Source organism: Spea bombifrons, chromosome 3 (assembly GCF_027358695.1).
Source record: "Spea bombifrons isolate aSpeBom1 chromosome 3, aSpeBom1.2.pri, whole genome shotgun sequence".
In the NCBI taxonomy this organism is placed as follows: domain Eukaryota; kingdom Metazoa; phylum Chordata; class Amphibia; order Anura; family Pelobatidae; genus Spea; species Spea bombifrons.
The window spans coordinates 48,309,719-48,332,731 of NC_071089.1; the positions used below are offsets into that span (position 1 = coordinate 48,309,719).

The following is a 23,013-nucleotide window of genomic DNA, read 5'->3' on the forward strand; positions in this document are numbered from 1 at the left end:
TGGTAGCGCATGCCCCCGCATCTAAGATCCCACTTCAGAGTGGGGCCCCCGATGTAACATCGAGACAACCATCTTTGCATGCGCAGCGGACGTCAATATGAATATTCATATCCCTTTTAAAGGGTTATGGTATGAATTTAATCTGCCCCCAATTAGGGGTGTAGGTGTGTCTAAACCCTCATATACGTTCAGATCTTGCTTGTGATGGTGTCCCTTGTACTTCAGTAGCATTTAACCATTGTCTGGATTCTCTGTTGCTGATTTTTGCCTGTATACTAGACTTCTATATTTGTTGCCTGCTACTGACCTTTGCTTATGACCTTGACTATGATTTGCTTAACCCTTGTATTACTGTAAACTGTATAGTATATATTCTAACCAAGTTCTGAGTCTCCTGCAGTACTGTATATTTGGTACCATTCTCTCAGCATCCTACGCCTTGTCTGGTTCTCCTGTTGGATTGTTTCATATCTTACTGGACTCATTTGCTAGAGGGGGTCCTGTTCAATTTTGCATTGCAGATCGGTTCCTGTTTCTGCCAGTAGACTACACATAAAGCCAATATAAGATTTGGTTTAATATTTTTTCACTGATCTGATTTATTATGTTTTGTGACAGATAGATTATCTATAAGAGTATGTTCCTCTATGGAGGGGTGTTTTGTCACAAGAGAGTTGGGTTTCCAGATTAACCTCTTAATGACAAGACTGTCCAAGTATAAATTTACCGCTCCTGGTATATGTCCCTGTCAAATAACACCCCAATATGTGTTCAGCAACATCTCCTAAGTGGATGCATGGGTTTGTTGGGTTATTTAGGAGGTAAAAGGCCACCTTTGTGAGGTGTGTATTTTTTTGCCATTTAGACATCTGGTCAGTCTGTGCCCACATCCCATATTTGGGACATCTTTGAAGCCGTCCAATTCAATTTACCCCATCAAATACACTTTTCAAAACTAGGCACCCTATGGGCATTTATAATGCCAATATTTTAACTTTTTCCATGCAGGAATTTTTGTGAAGATATAGCGCTAATTGTGGGACTTGCTCATAAAAACTTTATATATATATGATTTGCACTTTTTTTGGTGACAGTCGGGAATTATTTTTACATGCTACCATATATTTTTTATTATTATTATTATTATTTTTATTATTTGAATCACAACTCCGGTTGTGAAGCCACCTCTGGGGCATTGCAGGCTTGCCTCAATGAAGAGGCATCCTGGAATGCCCCTCACCAGCCAGGGGCGTAACTAGAAGCCACAGGGCCCCGGTGCGAGAATCTGTTAAGGGCCCCCCCCCAAAAAAACAGGATTTTTACGTAACATTTTTTTTAACACACTATCTACCCCCTCTCTTCCTTCCTTCCTTCTCACTATGTACCCTCTCCCTACCCCCCATTCTCATTATCTACCCTCTTCCAACCCCCCTCCTCACTATCTACCCTCCCTTCTCACTATCTACCCTCTCCCTACCCCCCCCTTTGTAGGTCACTTACCTTGCAGTCCTGTGGTGAGAGCGCGAGGCCTCTGTCTCGCTGCTCTGCTGCGGTGCACGCGGCTTCACCGCTGAGCACCGGCATATGACATCATATGCCGGCGCTCAGCGTGAAGCGCCAGCACCCGAGACAGACGCCTCACGCTCCCAACACTGCAGTCGGGGCAGCGCTGAGGCAGGCGGCAGGGAGCAGAGGAGACAGAAGGGCGCCGAGCGGTTGCTGAAAACGACCGTTCGGCACCCCTTGGGCCCCCTGACTGGGCCCAGTCGCAGTCGTGACCCCGGTAGTTCCGCCACTGTCACCATCTTTACTTCTGGCTTGAGGGCGTGTTTAACAGACCGGTGATTTGCATTTGAAGGTCAGAAAAACTTTTTTTTGTGGTTTGCCTGAACAGCCTCACTTGTGAGGCTTCGAGGAAAACCGTGATGCTGACAATTGTGGCGAAAACACTGTGATCAACGGCAAATAACGCTACCACGTACATGAATGAAGTAGCGTCCAGTTTCGGCCCCCCCCCCTTCTAAATAAAACAAGAGACAATTCTTTATTTCAAAACAACTTTATTAATTGTCAACTATGGACTTTATTTTGTCCGCGGTGCGGACCGCATATAACACAGCACCGCGACACTCAACCTTTATTAAATGTTTACATCATTGATAATTTATAACCATTTATGAGCCAAACATATTTTGACCCAGTATATAAACATTTTACCGTCAAAACAACAACAACAATGATAACCAATCATAACCATGAAGTAACCTGCTGGTATGGGCGTATCCACCTGTATCCCTGCTGGAACTGCCGGCGTCCCCCAGCGCGGCAGTCGCACGACCATACGATTCACAAGGGCAGATGCCCCTGGAGTGTCCTGCACTTACACCTCTGTGCACCACATTCATGGGGCCCCTTCGTCCTATTCTTTCCCTACGGGGCTGTTCTTGTACGGACATTGTCACTAACACTTTGCATCATGTACTTGGATTGTCGTTAAGGGGTTAAATATTAGTAATATGTTTTTTGACCAAATTATTTCTAAAATATAGATTTGACAAAGAATGATTTTAATTGCAGATGAATTAAATTGCATTATGGATCTAATTGTGTTGTTCACCTTTTTATAATTCTTTGTGGGAAATTGTCATTAGGTGTTTATGATCAGTGTAAACAAAATTGTGAAATGCTTCACAGCCAAATACTATACCAAGTGTCTCTTTCTATCTAGGTATACTTGTATTCTGTATCTGTAAAAGTCCTGGCTGTATATGCATTAGGCCAGTAGCGTACCTAGCGGGGTGCGGGGGGGCGGTCCGCACCGGGTGCCGCTCATCAGGGGGGTGCCAACTTGCCGGCACCCAGCACCCCTCCAGAGACGGACAGCAATGTCCACCGCTGGAGGAGAAGGCTCGCAAGGGAGCGGTATCGGAGGTCTTTAACAGACCTCCGGCTCCCTTGAGTGATTTTAAGACGGTGGAACCGGCTTAAAATCACTCAAGGGAGCCGGAGGTCTGCTAAAGACCTCCGATACCGCTCCCTCGCGATCTGCGCGGCAACTGCTGCTGTGCGCCGGGGTTTGTTGTCAGATCCCGGCGCACAACACTGAAGCGCGCCCACCGTCGTCCGTGCCCTCTGAACCAGGAAGAAGACAGAAGAAGAGGAGCGAAGAGAAAGAAAAGGAGCTGACTGCTGTAAGAAGAAAAGAGGAAAGGTAGGAAATCATTCAGTTAGAGTGACAGTGAGAGTGGATTGGTATGTGTGGAATCTGTGGATTGGTATGTGTGGATTGGTATGTGTGGAATTTGTGGATTGGTATGTGTGGATTGGTAAGTGTGGATTGGTATGTGTGGATTGGTAAATGTGGATTGGTATGTGTGGAATCTGTGGATTGGTAAATGTGGATTGGCAAGTGTGGATTGGTATGTGTGGATTGGTAAATGTGGATTGGTATGTGTGGATTGGTATGTGTGGATTGGTATGTGTGGAATCTGTGGATTGGTATGTGTGGATTGGTATGTGTGGCATCTGGAATGGTAAGTGTGGATTGGTAAGTGTGGATTGGTAAATGTGTGAGAGTGATGGGTGTTATGCTGTACCATTTCCAATGTCTTTTTCATTATATAATTATGCTCTAAAGTACATCATAACTCCCATCACTCTCACACATTTACCAATCCACACTTACCAATCCACACTTACCATGCTGTTCCATACAGTGGCAGAGCTGGGAGACAGAGGCCTTGCACCCCCACCCCAGGACTCCTGAAAGGTAAGTGAACTTCAAAGGGGGGAGAGGGTAGATAGTTAGGGGGGGTAGATAGGGAGAAGGGAGTGAGACGGGGGACAGGGGGTAGATAGGGAGAAGGGAGTGAGAAGGGGTAGATAGGGCAGAAGGGGGTGATAATGGGTAGATAGGGAGAAAGGAGGGTAGCAAGAATATTGAAATAAAGAGTGAGAATGAGAGAGCGAAAATGAATGGACTAATGTGTGGATGAATTGTGTGGATGAGTGAGAGAATTAATGAATTTGTGTAAATAATTTGTGTGAAAGAATAAATTATTGTGTGAATGAAAGTGAATTAGTGAGTGACTGTAAAAGTGTTTGTGTTAATCATAGGTGTATAGTTGATTTGTCAAAAAGGCAAAGATGGTATAAGCAGGGTGTTTATGGGACAAAAATGGCACAGGCAGGGTGTTTATGGGACAAAGATGGCACAGGTAGCGTGTTTATGGGACAAAGATGGTGTACACTCGGCTGTTTGGGAACAATGCTGACTCATGCTGGGCTGTTTGGGGGCAAATATGGCACGTCCTATGTGTGTGTAATTTGGGTGCTGGTCAGGTTCTATGTGGGCAATGTGGACGCCGATTTTTTTGGAGGGTTATTAAAGAAAGCACTATTATATGTTCAGTAAATGTTATTTAAACGTGTTTATTTTACTTATAAGTTATTAATTTATTTTTTCAGATTTCTTGTTGTTTACAGTTGACATACAGTTTACAAATTGGTGCAATAAATATTCTTGCCAACATAATTTTGTAGATGTCTTTACATTTTGGGGGGGGGGGTGCCACTTACAGGATCCGCCCCGGGTGCCAAATACTCTAGGTACGCCCCTGCATTAGGCTTCCACCCTGTACCAAGATGTTGTAGCAGAACTGCACCAAGTCCATCTTTGGATGCATCTGGGGATATTTTTTGTTACGTGAAGCATAAAAAAAATGCAGTCAAGGAACTGTCATTAGCAAATCCTTTAGTAATAGAAATTCAGCTTCATGCTATTTTCCCCAATGCCACTAAACAGCCTTTACTAGTAAACCTCTCATGTGTTTAGCTTTGTCCAATAAATTGGCAGTGATTTTGCCCAAGTAGGTTACGATTACCAGGAATCTTTGTAAATATTTCTTGTTTACAGGACTTGGCATGTTTTTAATAGCCTTCACCTTGGCAGGATCAGGCTTAATGCAGAATTTGAGATGATCTCTCCCCTTCAGAATTTCTGACTGAAGAAATCTACACTTTGGTTTAACTATTTCATGTCCATGTGCAATCTGTAGTACTTTCTCAAGTCATTCATTATGCTCAGCTTCATTAGCACACCATATCAGAATTTCATCTATGCACACTTTGACTTCTTCTCAAACAGTTGCTGGATTATTTAGTGAACATAGACCAAATGGAAGACGCCTAAAACAGTACCTTCCAAAGGGCGTATTGAAAGTACATATGTCCCTGCTTTCTTTCTCCAGAGATATCTGCCAAAATCCATTGGAGAGTACCGTATATTCCGGCATATAAGACGACTGGGCGTATAAGACGACCCCCAACTTTTCCAGTTCAAATATAGAGTTTGGGCTATACCCGCCGTATAAGACTACCCCTCTACCCAGAATACAACAACCAGCCAATCATGGCAAGCGATGTACCTTACCGGCGATTGGCTGGTTATTATACAGACATTTAGATACATACACTGCCCTTACACACACATATATATATCTACACATACGCCTGTCCATACATACACATTTATACACTGCCCTCACCACACACCCCTGCCTTTACACACACACACATATACATATATATATATATATATATATATATATATATATATATATATATATATATATATATATATATATATATATATACAGGCCCAGACTCCCACCCACACACACCAGGACAGGCTCTGCCACACTGACACCCAAACACACACACAACAGGACAGGCTCTGCCACACTGACACCCAATCACAAACACCAGGACAGGCTTTGCCACACTGACACCCGCATCCGGAGGGTTTCCACGGACGGTTTCACTCAGCCTGCCTGTGGCATCTTTGCCCCCAAAACAGCTTGCCTGTGGCATCTTTGCCACCAAAACAGCCTGCCTGTGGCATCTTTGCCACCAAAACAGCCTGCCTGTGGCCAGAGGCGTATCTACTGAAAATAGCGCCTATGGCAAGCACTGAAATTGCGCCCCTGTCCAAATATCTAAAACCCATTTACTAGCCCCTGCTGCATATATATATATATTAATATTAGTCCCTGCTGCCGATAGCGTGTATAGATCAACACACAAACCCAGATCAATTGAAATTCACTTGTGATCTCAGCACTGAAGGTATATATCAAATAAACAGAATCAGACATACAAGTCCTGTATTTGCAGGTATACAATAATAATATATGAAACGTAGCATCGCAGGCATAGATCAACTGAATAAGACATATTAACCCTGTATTTGCAGGTGCACATAAATAATGTATGGAAACATAGCATAGCAGATATGGATCTACAGAATAACACAAAAACCCAGCTTTGCAGGTAAAGATCAATTGGAATTCACATAAAAACACAGCATTAAAAGGTATATTTAAAATCCCCCAAAATTACAGGCATAGATCACAGGTTGCACACCCCAAAACCAGCCCTGGCACCCACACTGCCCACATAGAACCTGGCCAGCACCCAGATTACACACATAAGATTTGCAATCTTTGTCCTCAAATAGCCCAGCACAAGTCAACTTTGTCCCCAAACAGTCCGGCCAGTGCCATCTTTGTCCCATATACACCCTGCCTGTGCCTCATTCAGACAATACATTCACATATTAACTCATGCTCTCCCTCATTCAGACAACTCATCCACACATTAACTCATGCTCTCCCTCATTCAGACAATATATTCACATATTAACTCATGCTCTCTCTCATTCACTCAATACATCCACACATTAATGCACACTCTTTACTTATATCTACCCCCTCTCCCTCCCCTATCACTTTTTAACCCCCTCCCTCCATCCCTTCATCCCTTATCACTTTTTAACCCCCTCCCTCCCTCATCACTTTTTAACCCCCTCCCTCATCACTTTTTAACCCCCTCCCTCCCTCATCACTTTTTAACTCCCTCCCTCCCTTCCTCATCACTTTTTAACTCCCTCATCACTTTTTAACTCCCTCCCTCCCTTATCACTTTCTAACCCCTCTCCCCCCCCCTCTCACCTTGAAGTCCAGCGACGGGAGGAGGATGCTTCTGTCTTCCTGCACCGCTCGCTGGTGCCCGCTGCTTCACTGCTGAGCGCCGTAATATGACGTCATATTTCGGCGCCCAGCAGTGAAGCAGCGGGCACCAGCGAGCGGTGTTTAAACGCTGTCTTCTTTTTTTTGATGCGGGGGAGAACGAGGGGCGCAGAGCAGTTGCTAGGCGCCCCTCTCTCTCCTCCGCATCAGTGTTTAAAAGCCGCTCGCTGGTGCCGGCATTTCATGCAGAGCGCCGCAATATGCCGGCATATTGCGGCGCTCTGCATGAAATGCCGGCACCGGGACGGGGGTAGAGGGCTCGTGGAGGAGAATGAGGGGCGCCGAGCGAGAGAGGCATTTAAAAGCCGCTCACCGGCGCCCCCCTTCAGATGGCGCCCATGGCACGTGCCATGGCTGCCATACCCTATATACGCCACTGCCTGTGGCATCTTTGTCCCCCTTACACATCCATGCTATCACACACACATATTCATTCACTCGTTCACAAATATTTATTCACTAATTCACAGATAATCATTCACTCATTCAGGTATTCATTCATACATTGATACTCATTAATTCCCTCATTCAGATACTTATTTACATATACTCATTCACAAACATTAATTCACTCACTCCTTCACAGATACTCATTAATTCACTCTTTCATTCACTCTCACATACTTCATACAGCCTCCCTCAACCCCTTAACTGAACTGATGATGTACGCACTGCTCGCAGACTTCCGCAGATCTGCACAGGGGACGTACTTCACGTACATCCCATGGCTCCATTGGATTATTGCGTCCCCCTGGCGGTAGAAGAGACGCTGCTCGCGCGCGTCTGCCAGGTAAGTTGCGGGCCCGGTCGCAGTTGCTGCGGGCTTAAGGGGCAGGTGCCCCATTTGCCCTGCGTTAAGGACGGCCGCATAGGCCCAGTCAGTCCGGTCAAACTGGACTTATTTTAAATGTAGGGGCCTGGAGCTGCAGCTCCATTAGCCCCCAAGTCGATCTGGCCTGGCCGCGGCCGCGGCCCCGCGGCGCGGGGAGGTCATGATCTCCCCAACCAGCCCTGCTCATTGGGCGCCCGCTGATCACGGCTAGTTGGGGAGATCACGATCTTGCACCTACCTCGGCGCGGCCCTGAAGACCGGCTCAGGGTAGGCGGCTTCTCCACTCACCCCTCCCCTAGAGATTCGTGGCTTCGTGGGGAATCTCCGGCTCGGTAAGTAAGTATACCTGGCGTATAAGATGACCCCTGACTTTTGAGAAGATTTTTTCGGGTTAAAAAGTCATCTTATACGCCGGAATATACGGTAGTAGAAGTATTATTAAACACCAGACAAGCCAGAAGGCTTGTTTTTTTCCCTCAGAAATCTCATGGTGCTGCCACAACCACAAGGGATTCTGGGTAGGTGCATGCAAATAAGGTCAACAATAATCATCTGTTGCCTCTCTCTCTCTATATATATGTATAAAGTAGATGTAGAGGCAACAGATGATTATGGATGCCTGGATGGAGGCTCTCAGAGAGGACCAGGGTGTCCGGGGAATAGTCCTCCCATCCTCCAAGGAATGGTACGTGCTACAACTAGATTGGCGAATGCCGTACCTGGGAGAGCAGCCCCATAAGGACTTGGTGGCTGAGTTGGAGAAGATGCTTCCACTTGAAATGAGTGTGGATTGTGGATACCAGGCCCTGTATTGGCAGGCCGTACAGTGGTGTCCAGAGCTAAAGGATGACTACCTGCCAGAAGGCGATGACTTTGGGGCCCTGGATTGATAATGGAAAGTCTACAGGAGGACCAGACCATGGAAGTATCGGTGCGAGGAGATCCGGGAGTTCAGGGAAGGGATTCTCGCAGATGTGCCCTGTTACCTGCCAGACCTGTGGGCTGATTTAGATTATTTGGTGTATCAAGAATGGATCCTGGAGAAGGCCTACCGAGAACTCTTTGACCATGCTCAGCAGTGTGCCCTAGAGGTGTTGGATCCTGTGAGTATTGTGCCCCCACCAGAAGCACAAACAACCAGGCAGAGCGCAGCTGGACTCTGCCTACTCCCTTCCCTCACCCCAGACACTTTGCCCCATTCCCTGCAATATGGCCCAGAAACTGACCAACACCTCCCCTGCATGTCCCAGCCAGATCCCCCAGCTGACCTGCTGGCATCGAGGCAGAGCACTGTTGGCTTCTTCCCCTCAGTTCCTCTTGTTCCCAAGTCTGACCACAGTAACCAACGAGGGTCCGGTCGGGCAGCCCCAGAGTTGGTGGTGCCCCTGTATTTTACAAATGCAGCTGAAGCGATGCCCTCGGGCAGAGTGCTGCTGGCCTCTGCCCGCTCCCTTCTGTGACCTCAGCTCCATTGGCTTTACCCCCGCAAATGTTGCCTAGGGGCGGTGATTTCTATGGATCCTGTAACCCCAGCAGACGTGATGGAGTATAGAGGAGGGGATGCATGTGGCTTCCCACCCCTTGCAGTGGATCATACAAACATTTGTACCATGTAGGTTGATCGGACTACAGTCGCCACCTGCAGTCCCCAGAGGTGCCGGGCAGTCAGCCCAGAACTCCATATGAAAGGGACCCCTAGCCGCTCTGTCTTCTCCCCAGAGGCTGACAGGACTCCAGGGAGAAGGCACATTTGGCCCTTCTTCCCAGCGGCAGTTAAATTGTTTGGGAGAAGCAGAGTGCGGCTGCGTGAGTACTGCTCTTTTGTTAAAAAATTGTTTTGGGGAGTACGAATTTGTAGCTGGCAGTAATCGTCTTCTCAGACGTCACTATCCCCCAGAAAAAGGAGTTATGTGATAGAGTGTATGACGGAACTGTCCATCACTGGGGCCCCTGGAGAGGACTGAAAGCAAGCCTGCTAAGCACAGATTATGGACCCTGTCTCCCTGCCCTGGTGAGTGGGACTGTTGTCCTCGCCTGGGACCCGAACTCCCCAGTCTTTAAGTGCACACCAGCACTGGTTAGTGGGATGGGTGCCTCTTGCCAGCCCCCTGTATCCACAACTCTAGGAGCAACGGAGCTGTGCTCCCCGACACTTTTTCCAGAACCATGTGCCATTTTTCATTTTTAACTGGAAAAGAAATATCCTGGGGTGGCCATGTACTCCAGGTTTCCAAAGACAGTCCTAGAATGTGTTGACCTGTCTAATAAAGCACTGCTCGCATGTAAGTATAACATAACGTGGACATTATTTTTTGTAGCTCAGGGGAGGAAAATAGTACTTTGTAACTGCGTAAGACTAAATGCACTTCTTCATACTTAGAGGACCGTGGTGTCAACATTAAGGAGTGTACTGCTATATGAGAACTGTAAAGTTCAGTTGTGCCAAAAATCCCTTTTAATTTTTTTTAGCGGTTACTATTAATCTAAAACCTTGTATTAGATAAAAGGAAATGTCACTTAATTTTTAACCTCTTGATGACCCGACCTATTTTTCCTAAATTGTTACTTAAATACTAGAGCTCTTTTTGTTCTGTGTGTTTAACTTTCCTTTTTCTCGTTTAGTTCACTCACACAAATTTACCAAAATAAAGAATTCAATACATTGTCTTGATCTTGGGAGTACCCTGTATGTTTACGATTTTAGCTTTTTTTTTTTGACTTACAATCAAAGTGCATCAACTTTGAGCAACATTTGCTGTACCAACCCTACAACCTTAGTAATGGTCACATAACACACAATTCCCCCCACAAACGTATACTTTTTTGTAAAGTAGGGATCCAGGGGTATTTCAAATGGGGAGAAAAACAGAAAAACCTAAATTCCACGTGATAAATGAATAAACAAGTAAAATACTCCCCTAATATCAGCTGCTACCAACAACACTCTTCCTCAAAGTGTATAAAATACCAAACAACAAACCATGGAGCGCATGTACATAAGGGAGAAAATAGAAAATAGTATTATTATAAACTGGCAGACTAAACTACCACATGCCTGCATTCCCTCATAGATAGTGGATTCTTTTGATAAGTGTAAATATGCTTACTATGGGCTAAGAACTACCGTATTTGCTCGATTATAAGTCAAGGTTTTATCAAAGCAAATACTCTGAAAAATACCCCTCGTCTTATAATTGGGGTCGTCTTATAATCAGACCTCAAATAGAGGTCTGACTATGAGACTAAGATCCAGATCCCCCGCAGCTCTGCAGGGGACCCGGATCCTCCTGTCTTACGCCGCCCATTTACCGGTGCTTCCGACTCCCTGCTGTGTAGCTGGTAGACGTCTACGTGATTTGCGTAGGCAACTTCCGCTGCAGCCAGAAAGAGGTGCGGTTAGCAGCGGGGGTTGTCTGCGTCCATCGCGCAGACCTTCCCTGACTGTCAGAGAGGAGAGTTCCGGTGCAGGGAATTCTCTCTGACAACCGGGGAACGTCTGCGCGGACAACCCCCGCTGCTAACCGCACCTCATTCCGACTGAACCGGAAGTTGCCTACGCGAATCGCCCAGACGTCTACACGCTGCCCCGGCTACACAGCAGGGAGTTGGTAGCACCGGTAAGTGTGTGTGTGGCGGGGGGGGGTGTTAAACGGGGGGCATAAGGCATTTCTGTAGGCAGAGTGCTCTATGAAATGCCTTTTAACCCCTTCAATGCCACTCTGCCTCCAGAAATGCACTTTAACCCTCTATACGCCACTCTGCCTCCTGAAATACCTTATACCTCCCTATATGCCACTCTGCCCCATAATATGCCTTTTAACCCCCTAAATGCCAGAGGCAGAGTGGCACATAGGGGGTCAAAAGGCATATCATGGGCCACAGTGCCATATAGGAGTGGCAAGGCTGGGGGCAGATGTGCATAACTGGGGGCCAGGTTGGAAAATAAAGGGAAATAAAAACAAAAAATATATTTTTCTTAATCATAGCTTTTATAAAAAAAAAAATGTTTACATTAATTAACTTTTCCCAGTAAAACTTTTTCCTATAGGGTCGTCTTACATTCAGGCTTTTTTTCCTAAAAAAATATTCAGATTTTGGGGGGTTGTCTTATAATCGAGCAAGTACGGTAATTTTGAGTAAGTTGCCATCTTTCTTTCCTACGGACAGGATAGGTTGTCTGTTAATTTCTCCTTTTTATCTATCTGGTGTCACTAAATAAACGGAGAAGCAGGAATCTTACACTGCATTTGGTCCATATGGCTCTGAAAATATTTGGAAGGAGCCCTCCTAGAAATGATTATGTAAACCTTTATTATAAATCTGCAACTGTTTTTACAGATTTGTTTAGGAATGTATTTAGAATGTAGCTTTTTCTGCTGTGTCTTCGGTTTGTAAGCCTTATTCTTGCTTGGTCGTTTGCTGACCTCGATTGACCCTGCTTGGCTTCTTACCTCTGCTTTATTTTTGACTACTCTGGCTTTCTCCTGTCCTATGATACCTGTTCTGCCACAGTGAGCACGCCCCTGCTTGTCTGACCACAGAGAGCATGCTCTCACCTCTCCCTGTCTGTTGGCTGACTTGCCAAGCTCCTTAGCTACAGTTTGTATACTGCCTGTGGCAAAGTCCCTATTAGAGCCCTGCGCGGGACGGCTTTTTTAATCCCGCTCCCGCTGATTTTTTGCCCGCTCCCACAACGTGGGTGTTCCACTCCCGCCACATTTGTGGCCAATCACGCCCACCTCCTTACCTGAACTGCAGAGTTACCGTGCAGTCCCGCAAGGCTGCCCTCTCGCTGCTCCCTCAGTGTCTCTTCTCTTGCTCCGCCCAGGAGCAAGGCGGAGTCACGGGAAGTGAAGTGACATCACGTGACTCAGTTTTGTTCCTGGGCGGAGCAAGAGAGGAGACACCGTAAGGGAGCAGCGAGAAGGCAGCCTTGCGGGACTGCGCGGGATATGGTGCCTGACCGCTTGCTCCCACCCGCAGCACCAGCAAGACCGCCCGCAACCGCAAGTTTTTTGGCGGGACCCACCTCCCAATGCAGTCCTCTAGTCCCTATCTGAAGGCTTCCAGTTTGTTCTACCTGTCTAGCTTAATCGCAATCCTACCTTGGTGCAACTGCCCTTTTTTCTGTGCCTTATCCTGTCTGTATTAACTAGTCCTGTTTTGTGTTCATCAGTCCTGCCTGCCGATACAGACTGTATCCTGAATATCCAGCCTTGTGAATGCTTTGCTTAGCCTGTCTGTACTTACCTATTATTATAGTGGGGCACAGATACCTCCTCCCTGACTTACTTGCCAGGGCCCTATCAGATGGAGAGTATTATGTGTGGGTATGGATATTTAGTATAAATAACAGTTAATCTGACATATCACCCTAAACTATTCCTAAAATTTATAAAATAAGTTTGTACTTTGTGGATACCACATCATTCCAGAGATTACACAAAAATACTTTGTTACCTTCTACTCGGATAATATATACTGCAAATGTAAGTATGCTGTTAGGGATAATATGAATGTGAATGATTAGTAAAATTGTTAGTAGAAGTAAAAATCGCCATAGTCACTTAACTGAGACTGAGATTGTTAATTTGTGTGGTTTTTTTTAGAGGAATTTAGGCGGCCAGATTTATGTTTTTGAGGGGTAAAATGTGATATTTTGCAATTTTGTTTTTCATAAACGTAATTAATTATATTAACTACTTAGTAGTGCATGCACAGACACATATGTTGTACAAAGATAGATAGATAGATCTATCTATCTATCTATATAAATATTTGTCATCATCTAGGGCATTATGCTTAGATTGGTGTATCCTTTTTTTCATATAGCTGGAAGGACACAATGTTTTCTCCGATCTCAACTCCAGTGACTACGAGAATGTGTTAGAAATAATACGCAAAGCAATCATTGCCACAGACCTTGCACTGTATTTTGGTAACCGCAAGCACCTGGAAGAGCTTCATCAAACAGGAACATTAAACTTTAATAATCAAGCTCACAGGTAACATACTAATTAAATGTATATTGTTTACTGCATTATTCTGTTTGTTTGGCATAAAACATAAGTGGTACCAAGAGCTTGACATTATTGGTGGTAAAATAATTTAAGAGGGATAATATTCAGGAATACATTTTGTTCAACAATATCATTAGTAAACATGATTCTATGAAGACTATATAGTATCAGACTACCTAAATTATTTTAGAGTTCCTCTTATGGCGAATGAGCCTTAAGAGATCTCCCAATATCCCAATATAATGTATCAGTAATGCCTGGAAGGGATCTTCCGGTATGAGGAGTGTCAAACCAAATGGACAGATCTTGACTTACATCCTTCCATTAGGTTTTGTGTTGCTCCTACCCGAGGATCCCTTCCACACATTCCATTTTCAAAAGGAGAGTGAGAACCCAGTCAAGGGCAACAGCACTTTATTTTTTCATAGGTGTTCCACTTGAGTGCTTTAGCAGTTTCAGGTTTCGGGTCATTGTCCTGTTGGAAGGTGAACCTCCGTCCCAGTCTCAAATCTCTGGAAGACTGAAATAGGTTACCTTCAAGAATTTCCCTGTATTTAGCACCATCCATCATTCCTTTAATACTATCCAGTTTCCCAGTCCCTGACGATGAAACACATTCCCACAGCTTGATGCTGCCTCCACCATGCTTCACTGTTGATGCTGTTCTCAGGTGTTGTGTTTGCTACAGCTATAGATGGCCAAAAAGCTCAATTTGGTCATCTGACCAGAGTACTGACTTCTGTATGTTTGGGGAGTCTCCCTCATGCCTTTTGGTGAACAGGAAATAGTGTTTGCTTATTTTGTGATGGCTTTTTTTCTGTCCAGTCTTCCGTAAAGCCCAGCTCTGTGGAGTGTACGGCTAAAAGTGGTCCTATGGACCATCTCCGCTGTGGGTCTTTTCAGCTCCTTCAGAGGTATCTTTGTTGTGTCTCTGATTAATGCCCTCCTTGCCTGGTCTGTGAGTTTTGGTGGGCGGGCCTCTCTTGGCAGGTTTGTTTTGGGGCAATATTCTTTCTATTTCTTAATAATAGATTTAATGTGGGGTTTTCAAAGTTTCGGATATTTTTTTATAACCAAAGCCTGATCTGTACTTCTCCACAACTGTGTCGCTTAGATTGAACACAGGTGGACTTTAACTAACTATGTGACTTCTCATGGTAATTGGTTGCAACAGATCTTATTTAGGGGCTTCATAGCAAAGAATGTGCACCCACATATGCACCAACCACTTTTCCTTTTTTAATTTTTTAGAATTTGTTTCCCTTCACCAATTTGGACTATTTTTTGTATATCCATTACATAAAATCCAATAAAAAATCCATTTTAATTCCAGGTTCCAACAAGGAAAAAATAAGAAAATACCAAGGGGGTTGATATTTTTGCAAGGCACTATAACTATTTTTTTTCTATCATTGTCCAAAGGGAGCTGTGAAGCTACTTTGGTTATCACTACCACTGAGATACAGTGAAGAAGTGACTCACAGCAATTCCACCACAGCCTGTGCAGTGGTACAAACTTTAACTATCATGAACTTGGCACAATAACAAACCCCCTCACAGGTTGCAAATAGCAAGGAACCAACGAGCAATGCCTAATATTCACGGCCCTGTAAGTCTATCCTGAAGCACATTTAGCACTAGAGTGATTCCATACACAATTGATGGAGCCCACTCTGTTTTAGCCCATTGCATCACTTAGAGACACACCCCTGATAATTTCCCTTAAAGGCCTAGAAGTCTTATGCAGCATATGTGCCTTATGCTAAGACCTCCTACCTCAATTCGGCAATTAAAAAATCTTCTGATCACTAGTAATTTTATGTTTATTGACTGAATGGGTTTATGATGCCTAACTCCAGCAACTTGTACAGGAGCAAGGGCATATCTAGAAAGCCCTGGTGTAAAAATTCCCCAGGGGCTCCCTGACTTCACAAGCAACATGCCACCTTTGCCCCCAAACAGCATGTTTGTGCCTTCTTTGCTCCCAAACAGCTTGCTTGTGCTATATTTTTTCCCAAAACAGTTTTTCTTTGCTCCTAGATTACCTGTGTCATCTTTTTTCCCCCTAAACGGATTGGCAGTGCTCCCAAACAGCTTGTCTGTACCACCTTTGCCACCAAACAATCTCCTTGTACCACCTTTGCCACCATACAGTCCACTTCTGCCATTTTTGCCCCAAGCAGCTTCTCAATGCCACCAAACAGCCTACCTGTGCCATTCTACCACCAAACAGCCTGTCTGTGCCATCTGTGCCTGCCAAATGCTTACACATTCATGCTAACACAGAAACGCTCATACATCGTGCTCACACACTCCTATACATACATTCTCATTCTAATATTTATAGATACTCTCTTCCACACACACTAGCTTACTCTCTCTCACAGCCCCTTACCTGTCAGGGCCCGTATACCAGACCCCGACGTAGTCACTCGCCTGAGTACCCGCTACTCGCGGGTACCGAGTCCAGCACTGTGTCTCCGGTCCTCTCCTTCTCCGCGTCCTGCTTGGCTGCCTCACACAGCTTTATGCATCCCTGAGTGGAGACAGCGGGGAACATGCTCAGGTGACGTCACACTAAGATGCTCAGTTATTGTGTCTCCCTACTGTTCCTATTGTGTAGTGGCTATATTTATATCTTGATTCCTGTGTATCGAACCCAGCTATTGTCTCTGGACTCCACTACCTCCTTGGACCACTGACTTTGGCTAGTGACCCCACTCTGCTTTTGGACCTTGTCCTCTAAGTGACTCTTGCTGGTTCCTGTGCCCTGCATTCTGGACCTCGCTGTACCTGTCTACCTGCACTTGACATTACCTCACCAGCAGCTTTTTCTTTGGCACTGGCACATTCTATGGTTCAGGATTGGACGAGATATATGGATGACATATTCCTCACCTGGAGATATGCTCAAGAACATTTCCAAGAATTTGTAAGATGCTAAACAATGAAATAAACCAACAGTTGACATGGCTGTTAAATGCATGATAATTTAATATTTTTGGATATTATTATCAATAAGATCCCAGAAGGATTCCTTTTTACTTCTCTACATAAGATATCTACATCTAGGAATAGTTTCCTGTATTGGCACAGTTTGAATCCAAAGAGATTGAAATGCATCATCCTCATAAGACAATAACTAGGATAGCCAAAAAAATGGCAAATCAACACGTAAAAATTAGTGAGAGCTTAATTAGGTTAAAAATCACCCTCATGTAATAATGGAATATTCCAATGTATTGCCATACATGACAATATTCTCAACAAATAATGGTCTATATTGAAATCAGATGTGTTAACTGAAAAAAAACAAATATCGCCTACCGACTGTCTTGGAATCTCCAGGACCTATTGGTCCATAGCTAGTTGGCCACAATGAAACAACTGACTTGGTTACAACCTACAGTGGGGACTTACAAATGTGGCCACTGTGTCTCCTGTAAATATATTTCTCCCACTGAGGTAGTGAAACCTCTCTTATCTAAACAAACCTACAGAATTTAACCCCTTAATGACAAAGCCTGTATATGTACCGGCTCAAAATGCATTGTTTAGGGACCGCCCATTGTCCTTAAGGGGGTTAATAATGTATCAATTGCAGTACGACACATGTGGTCTACCTAATTACATGCTCATGTGGTTTTCAATATGTAAAAACTTACTATTATAACATCAAGTGATGGAACACATCCGATCAGTTAGACGTATCATTGATACCCCAATTTCACACCATTTAAAGACATGCCATGGGGCAGCGGAGAATTTCAAACAGTAGGACCCAAGAGGGGCAACATTAACTGTAAATTACTCCAGAGGGAATCCTGGTGGATTTACTAGTGTCATCAGCAAACTACATAGTGATGTGGTATGGACAACTTAAGCGCTCAGCCTAAAACTACACTCTAGTTCAAAAATAAGGGGACCTTATTATTATTGACCTATAATTGCAATGATACAGGATATTTTAATTTTATTATTTGTTGTTGCTTGACTGCATTTGTTCTGCTGTAACTGTACACCTTTCTGTTCCTTTCCAGAGATCGCGTAATTGGCCTTATGATGACAGCATGTGATCTTTGCTCTGTGACAAAGTTATGGCCTGTAACCAGGTTGATAACTGATGATATATATGCTGAATTCTGGGCAGAGGTAAGCCTATGCATTTGTAATTATTGCTGTTTACAAAAACAATGGCAAGAAAAACTATGTGAACTCTTTGGAATTACCAGCATTTATGTATAAATGTGTCTTAAAATGTTATATGATTTTCATCTAAAATAACACTAATTATTGTATTGTTCTTGTCAATATTCAATACACCATTCAATTATTTATAGTGTGGGTAGTATGTGAACCACTAGGACAATCACTTCAACAAAAGCTAATTAGTGTAAGGAGTTAGCAGATCCAGAATCCAATCAATGAAAAAATGATTGGAGGTTTGTTTTAGAGCTACTTTAACATAAAAAAAGCATTCAACTATTTTGATTTTACATATTCATCAATCTGCAGTTTAAGTTGTTTATAACGGATTTAGTACTGTGGCCGTTCTCCCTAGAAGTGGGTGCCCAGCCAAGATGACCCCAAGAGCACAACACAGAATCCTCAATGAGGTAATCATTGATAATCAATCTTGGCTGGACAGGACACCGTGGAGGAAGCCGCTTCTTTGCAATTTAACATCACTGTTTGCCTGAAGTTTGGCAAAGAGCACCTTGACACTCCACAATGCTACTGGGAAAATGTTTTGTGGACTGATAAAACTAAGGTATAATTGTTCGAGAAGAACATGCAGCACTAAATGTGGCATAAACAGGTCACAGCATGAAAACATCATCTCAACAATGAGTGGAGGGAGCATCATTATTTGGTGCTGCTTTGCTACCTTTGGGCCTGGACAGCATGCCATCAACAATAGGATAATGAATTCCCAAGATTATCAAGGTATCATACAGGATAATGTCAGAATGGCTGTAGCTAGCAGAAGCTCAGTAGAAGGTTGGTAATGCAGCAGGACAATGACTATACTTCAGAATGGCTTATAAAAAAAGAAAATCCGCCCTTTACCTAGACCAAATCTATTAGAGATGCTATGGAACGACCTCAAGAGAGCCGTTCACACCAGACATCCGTAGAATATGGCTTAAACAGTTCTGTAAGGAAGAAAGGTCTAATATTCCTCCTGAAAGTTGTGCAAGTCTGATCTGCAGCCACTGGAGGTTAATGTCACCAAAGGAGGTTTGACTTGTTATTAAAACCAAGGGTTCACTTACTTTTTCCAACCAGCACTGTCAATGTTTAATTGGTGTGTTCAATAAAGACATGAAAGATTACCATTGTTTGTGTGTTATTAGTTTAAGCACATTGTGTTTGTCCATACAGTCATCTTAGATGTAGATCAGATTACATTTTATGAACAATTAATGCAGAAAAACAGGTTATCCCAATGGGTTCATTTACTTTTTCTTGCCAATAACATGCTAAAAAAGTTTATTTGTCTCATGAACTGATAGCTTTTTGGAATCATTTGTTTAGAAATAAATTTTTTTTATTAGTATCATAATTTTATAATAATTTAATTATTTTTATATCAATTATAAAGTGTTAATATGGCAAAAAAAAAAACATTTACGTACATAGAGTACATAGCTTTTTATGTTCTAGAAGGCCATGTCACAGGGACATTACTGGGTGCCATATAACGTTGTTTTTTTTTAACTTTCTGGTCTTGTTTGAAAGAGAGAAACTTTGTGATCAGTTGCTCTCTATTGCCCTACATTGCTTACCACAATGTGCATGATCATCCAGCAACGGGAGCAATAAGAAATCCCAACAGGGTCTTCTCTCTTCTGAGACTGTCTGGTGGGTCTCAGCTTTGATACCTACCGAAAAGGAAAGCCCAATCTCACAAAAGGACATTCTTAGAACTCTGTACCATGGTGTCAGGGTCCACGGAGAACCCCCCAGCGCAGTCACTCACCTGAGTACCCGCTGACTGCGGGTTACCAGCTCCCACCCCGCCGCTCTCACCGCCATCATCGTTCCTGCCACGCTGCCGGTCTCAAAGAGCTCGCGCCATGGGCGCCCCCATCTCTCCTTATTCACTCCTGAATGGAGAAGGCGGAGAACGCGCACCACCGTCACCACGTACAGGGGGAAGGGCGACCTCTGGTGGTAGATTTAAGAATGTGCACAGAGAATCATTCAGTGCTTAGTTTTTGTGCCGCTTAGAGCTATGTTTGTTGTTCCTCCTGATTCCTGTTATTGACCCTCTGGCTATTGTTACCGACTACGCTGCTGTCTCCACTCCTGACCCTTTGGCTTGATTTGGACTTTGCTGTGTTTTCCTGCATATTGGTTTCCTCACCTTGATCCTGACACATGGTCACAGTTAAGTACCGTGATCTGTCAGCAGTACGCTAGCAATGGTGGTTTCTGATGACAGGGAAGGATCTGGGATGTCATTGGGCAGAGGTCTCATGTGCAGCAAAAAAGAGTAGACATACAGGTAGGTCCTAAAAGGCAATCTGTCACTTATTTATTGGATGAACCTGTATGCCCATAGTGGTATAAACGGGTTTAGTCGGACTTATAAAGATTAGTGAGGTAAGTGAGACTATATCATGAAATTTCAAAAGAAAAGTTTAGTTCTTTTTCATTGAAAATATAATTTGCAGTGGTAAATTATTTTAGTCTTTTTTGACGGTAGTTATAATATGGTTGTGTAGTGGGTCTTATGAATCGCCTATAAATGTCAACTATTGTGTTTCAGATAAATGATACAAATTATCAGGTTAATAGAAGAGTTGTGCAAATTTTTCTTTTTATTTTTGGTCCATTTGTTTTTCAGGCAACAAATTTAGTTTCCTATTCTTCCGGTTCAGACATAATTCAGGGGTCACACACCCTCACTTCAGCTCTCTGACTCTCACTCCCTCTCATGCCCTCCAATGTCTCCCTACATTCTATGTCATCCGCTTCCTTGTCCCCGTCTCCTTTTCCTCAGCTCTGCTTCTTTTCTTGCCTCTTCTTGTTCTTCTTTCTTGGTCCGCTTCTCCCTGATATCAAGTCAGTTAACTAGACCTCCTGGACCCCTTCCACAAAAAAGCGAAGCCTCTGCTTACACCCTCTTCCCCATTTTATGAACACTTTTGTAGAAGAAGCCAGAATAATGACAACAGATAGCCATCTCTCTCTACAAACCGTTTATAATATTCTGGCATCTGGTACTTCTAGAAAAGGGCAGAGACACGGCGTTCCCCATAAGGACAGTCTCTTTCAATGGGTGCATGGAGGCTCCCCCCTTTTTGAGGAAGCGCTTTGGGACACATGTTTAACAGAGCTGGAAAAGAAAGAGAGAAGAACAAGAAGATGATTCAGGAGAAGAAGGGGAGCTGTGGAAAAGGAGACAGCGGCTTATGCATCTCAGTTGATAAACTAAAGAGACTACCCTGTAGGAATATAAGACTACTGTATATAAGACTAGTAAATATTAATTCACATGTGAACTATTTTTTTATATTTAATAAAAACTAAGATGGAGAAAAATGCATTTCTTGTTTTTATTTCCTTTTATTTGCTGCCCCCCAGTTATGCACATATGACCCCAGGCTTGCCACTTGATATGCCATATACCCCCTATATACCGCTCTGCCCCTGATATGCCACTCTGCCCCCACCCAGACTTACCAATGTATACCCCATACTTGCCCTCCGTGCTCCAGACTTCCTGGTATCTAGTGGAGACAGCGATGGACATCTGCGCAATGCACATACACAACCTCTGCTGCTGTCGGGCACTTCCACTAAGGCTTCTATGACATGCCAGAAGGTCATGTCATGATGGCGCTCTGTCATAGAAGCACCGATGGAAGTGATGGGCAGCAGCAGAGGTTGTTTTTTCATCACACAGGCGTCCACTGGCTGCCAGAGAGGAGGATCTAGGTCCCCTGCAGGGCTGCAGGGATCTAGATCTTAGTCTTATAGTCAGACCTTTATTTGAGGTCAGAATATAAGACGACCTCGATTATAAGACTGACGATACGGACACCTACAGCAGCCTCTCCCCCAGGATGTATCGTCCAGAAGGGAGCGTTGCTGAGACCAGGGTCAAGTGAGTGACTATATCTCCCTCAGAATGCTGGTCGCAGTAGGGGAAACTTCTGGAGCAAAGCTGAAGGGTCAGTAGTCGGTAGCAGGGTTTGACATGAGCTGGGGAAGGCACCGAGTCCTTTACCCACTGGATAGGGAGGCAGGTATTGATCCATCTGCCTCCAAGTACAGCCTTTACAGAGGCTGCCAAGTGTTAAGCTCAATGCTGACAGATCCGAAGACTCTGCCCCAACCATCCCCAGAAATACACACACACACACACACACACACACACACACACACACACACACACACACACACACACACACACACACACACACACACACACACACACACACACACACACACACACACACACACACACACACACACCAAACTCTTGGGGAAGACTTCTCTGTTTATTGCAAGGTTATATAAGAAACAAGGGGTGGGTAAAACACTACAAACAACCCAGTACTTTGTATACAAAAGGAAAGTTAACATAAAGAAATTAACTCAGGCATTTAATTACATCCTGAGATACAACACACACCACAACAAAGGATCAATAACATCAGCTCAAGATAATGGCAGTGTAAACATGAAGCAGCACCAACAAACATAAAAGGGATTATACAAAGAAGGAACATCAGTTTGAAAATATAAAATACACATTAACCCTAGTATGCCCACAAGTCTTAGACTGCTACCATCACAAAGACGAGGGGTATTTTTTTGGAGCGTTTGCGCTGAAAAAAAGCTTGTTTTATATTCGAGCAAATATGGTAATTCAGTAAAAATACTGTAAATAAATGTAAACATTACATTTTGATTTCACTTTAATTCTTCACATGGGCTAAAATTACATGATGATAGTGTGCATGTAATGGTTTCATTTATGTTAACTTTAGTTATACCTAATCTGTAATATTTGATATTTTGAAAGGTATAGGTTTATTGAATTGGACTTGTAATCTTC

At 43.9% G+C, this 23,013-nt stretch overlaps 1 protein-coding gene across 1 annotated transcript in view; it reads left to right on the forward strand.

Moving 5' to 3' along the window:
* The window catches only part of PDE10A (phosphodiesterase 10A), a 258,873-nt gene that overhangs the window by 216,857 nt on the left and 19,003 nt on the right, over positions 1–23,013 (forward strand). Inside the window, exons 18-19 of the mRNA XM_053461389.1 lie at positions 13,753–13,925; positions 17,981–18,092. Of these exons, the coding sequence (XP_053317364.1) occupies positions 13,753–13,925; positions 17,981–18,092 (285 nt within the window). The remainder of the gene's footprint in view (positions 1–13,752; positions 13,926–17,980; positions 18,093–23,013) is intronic.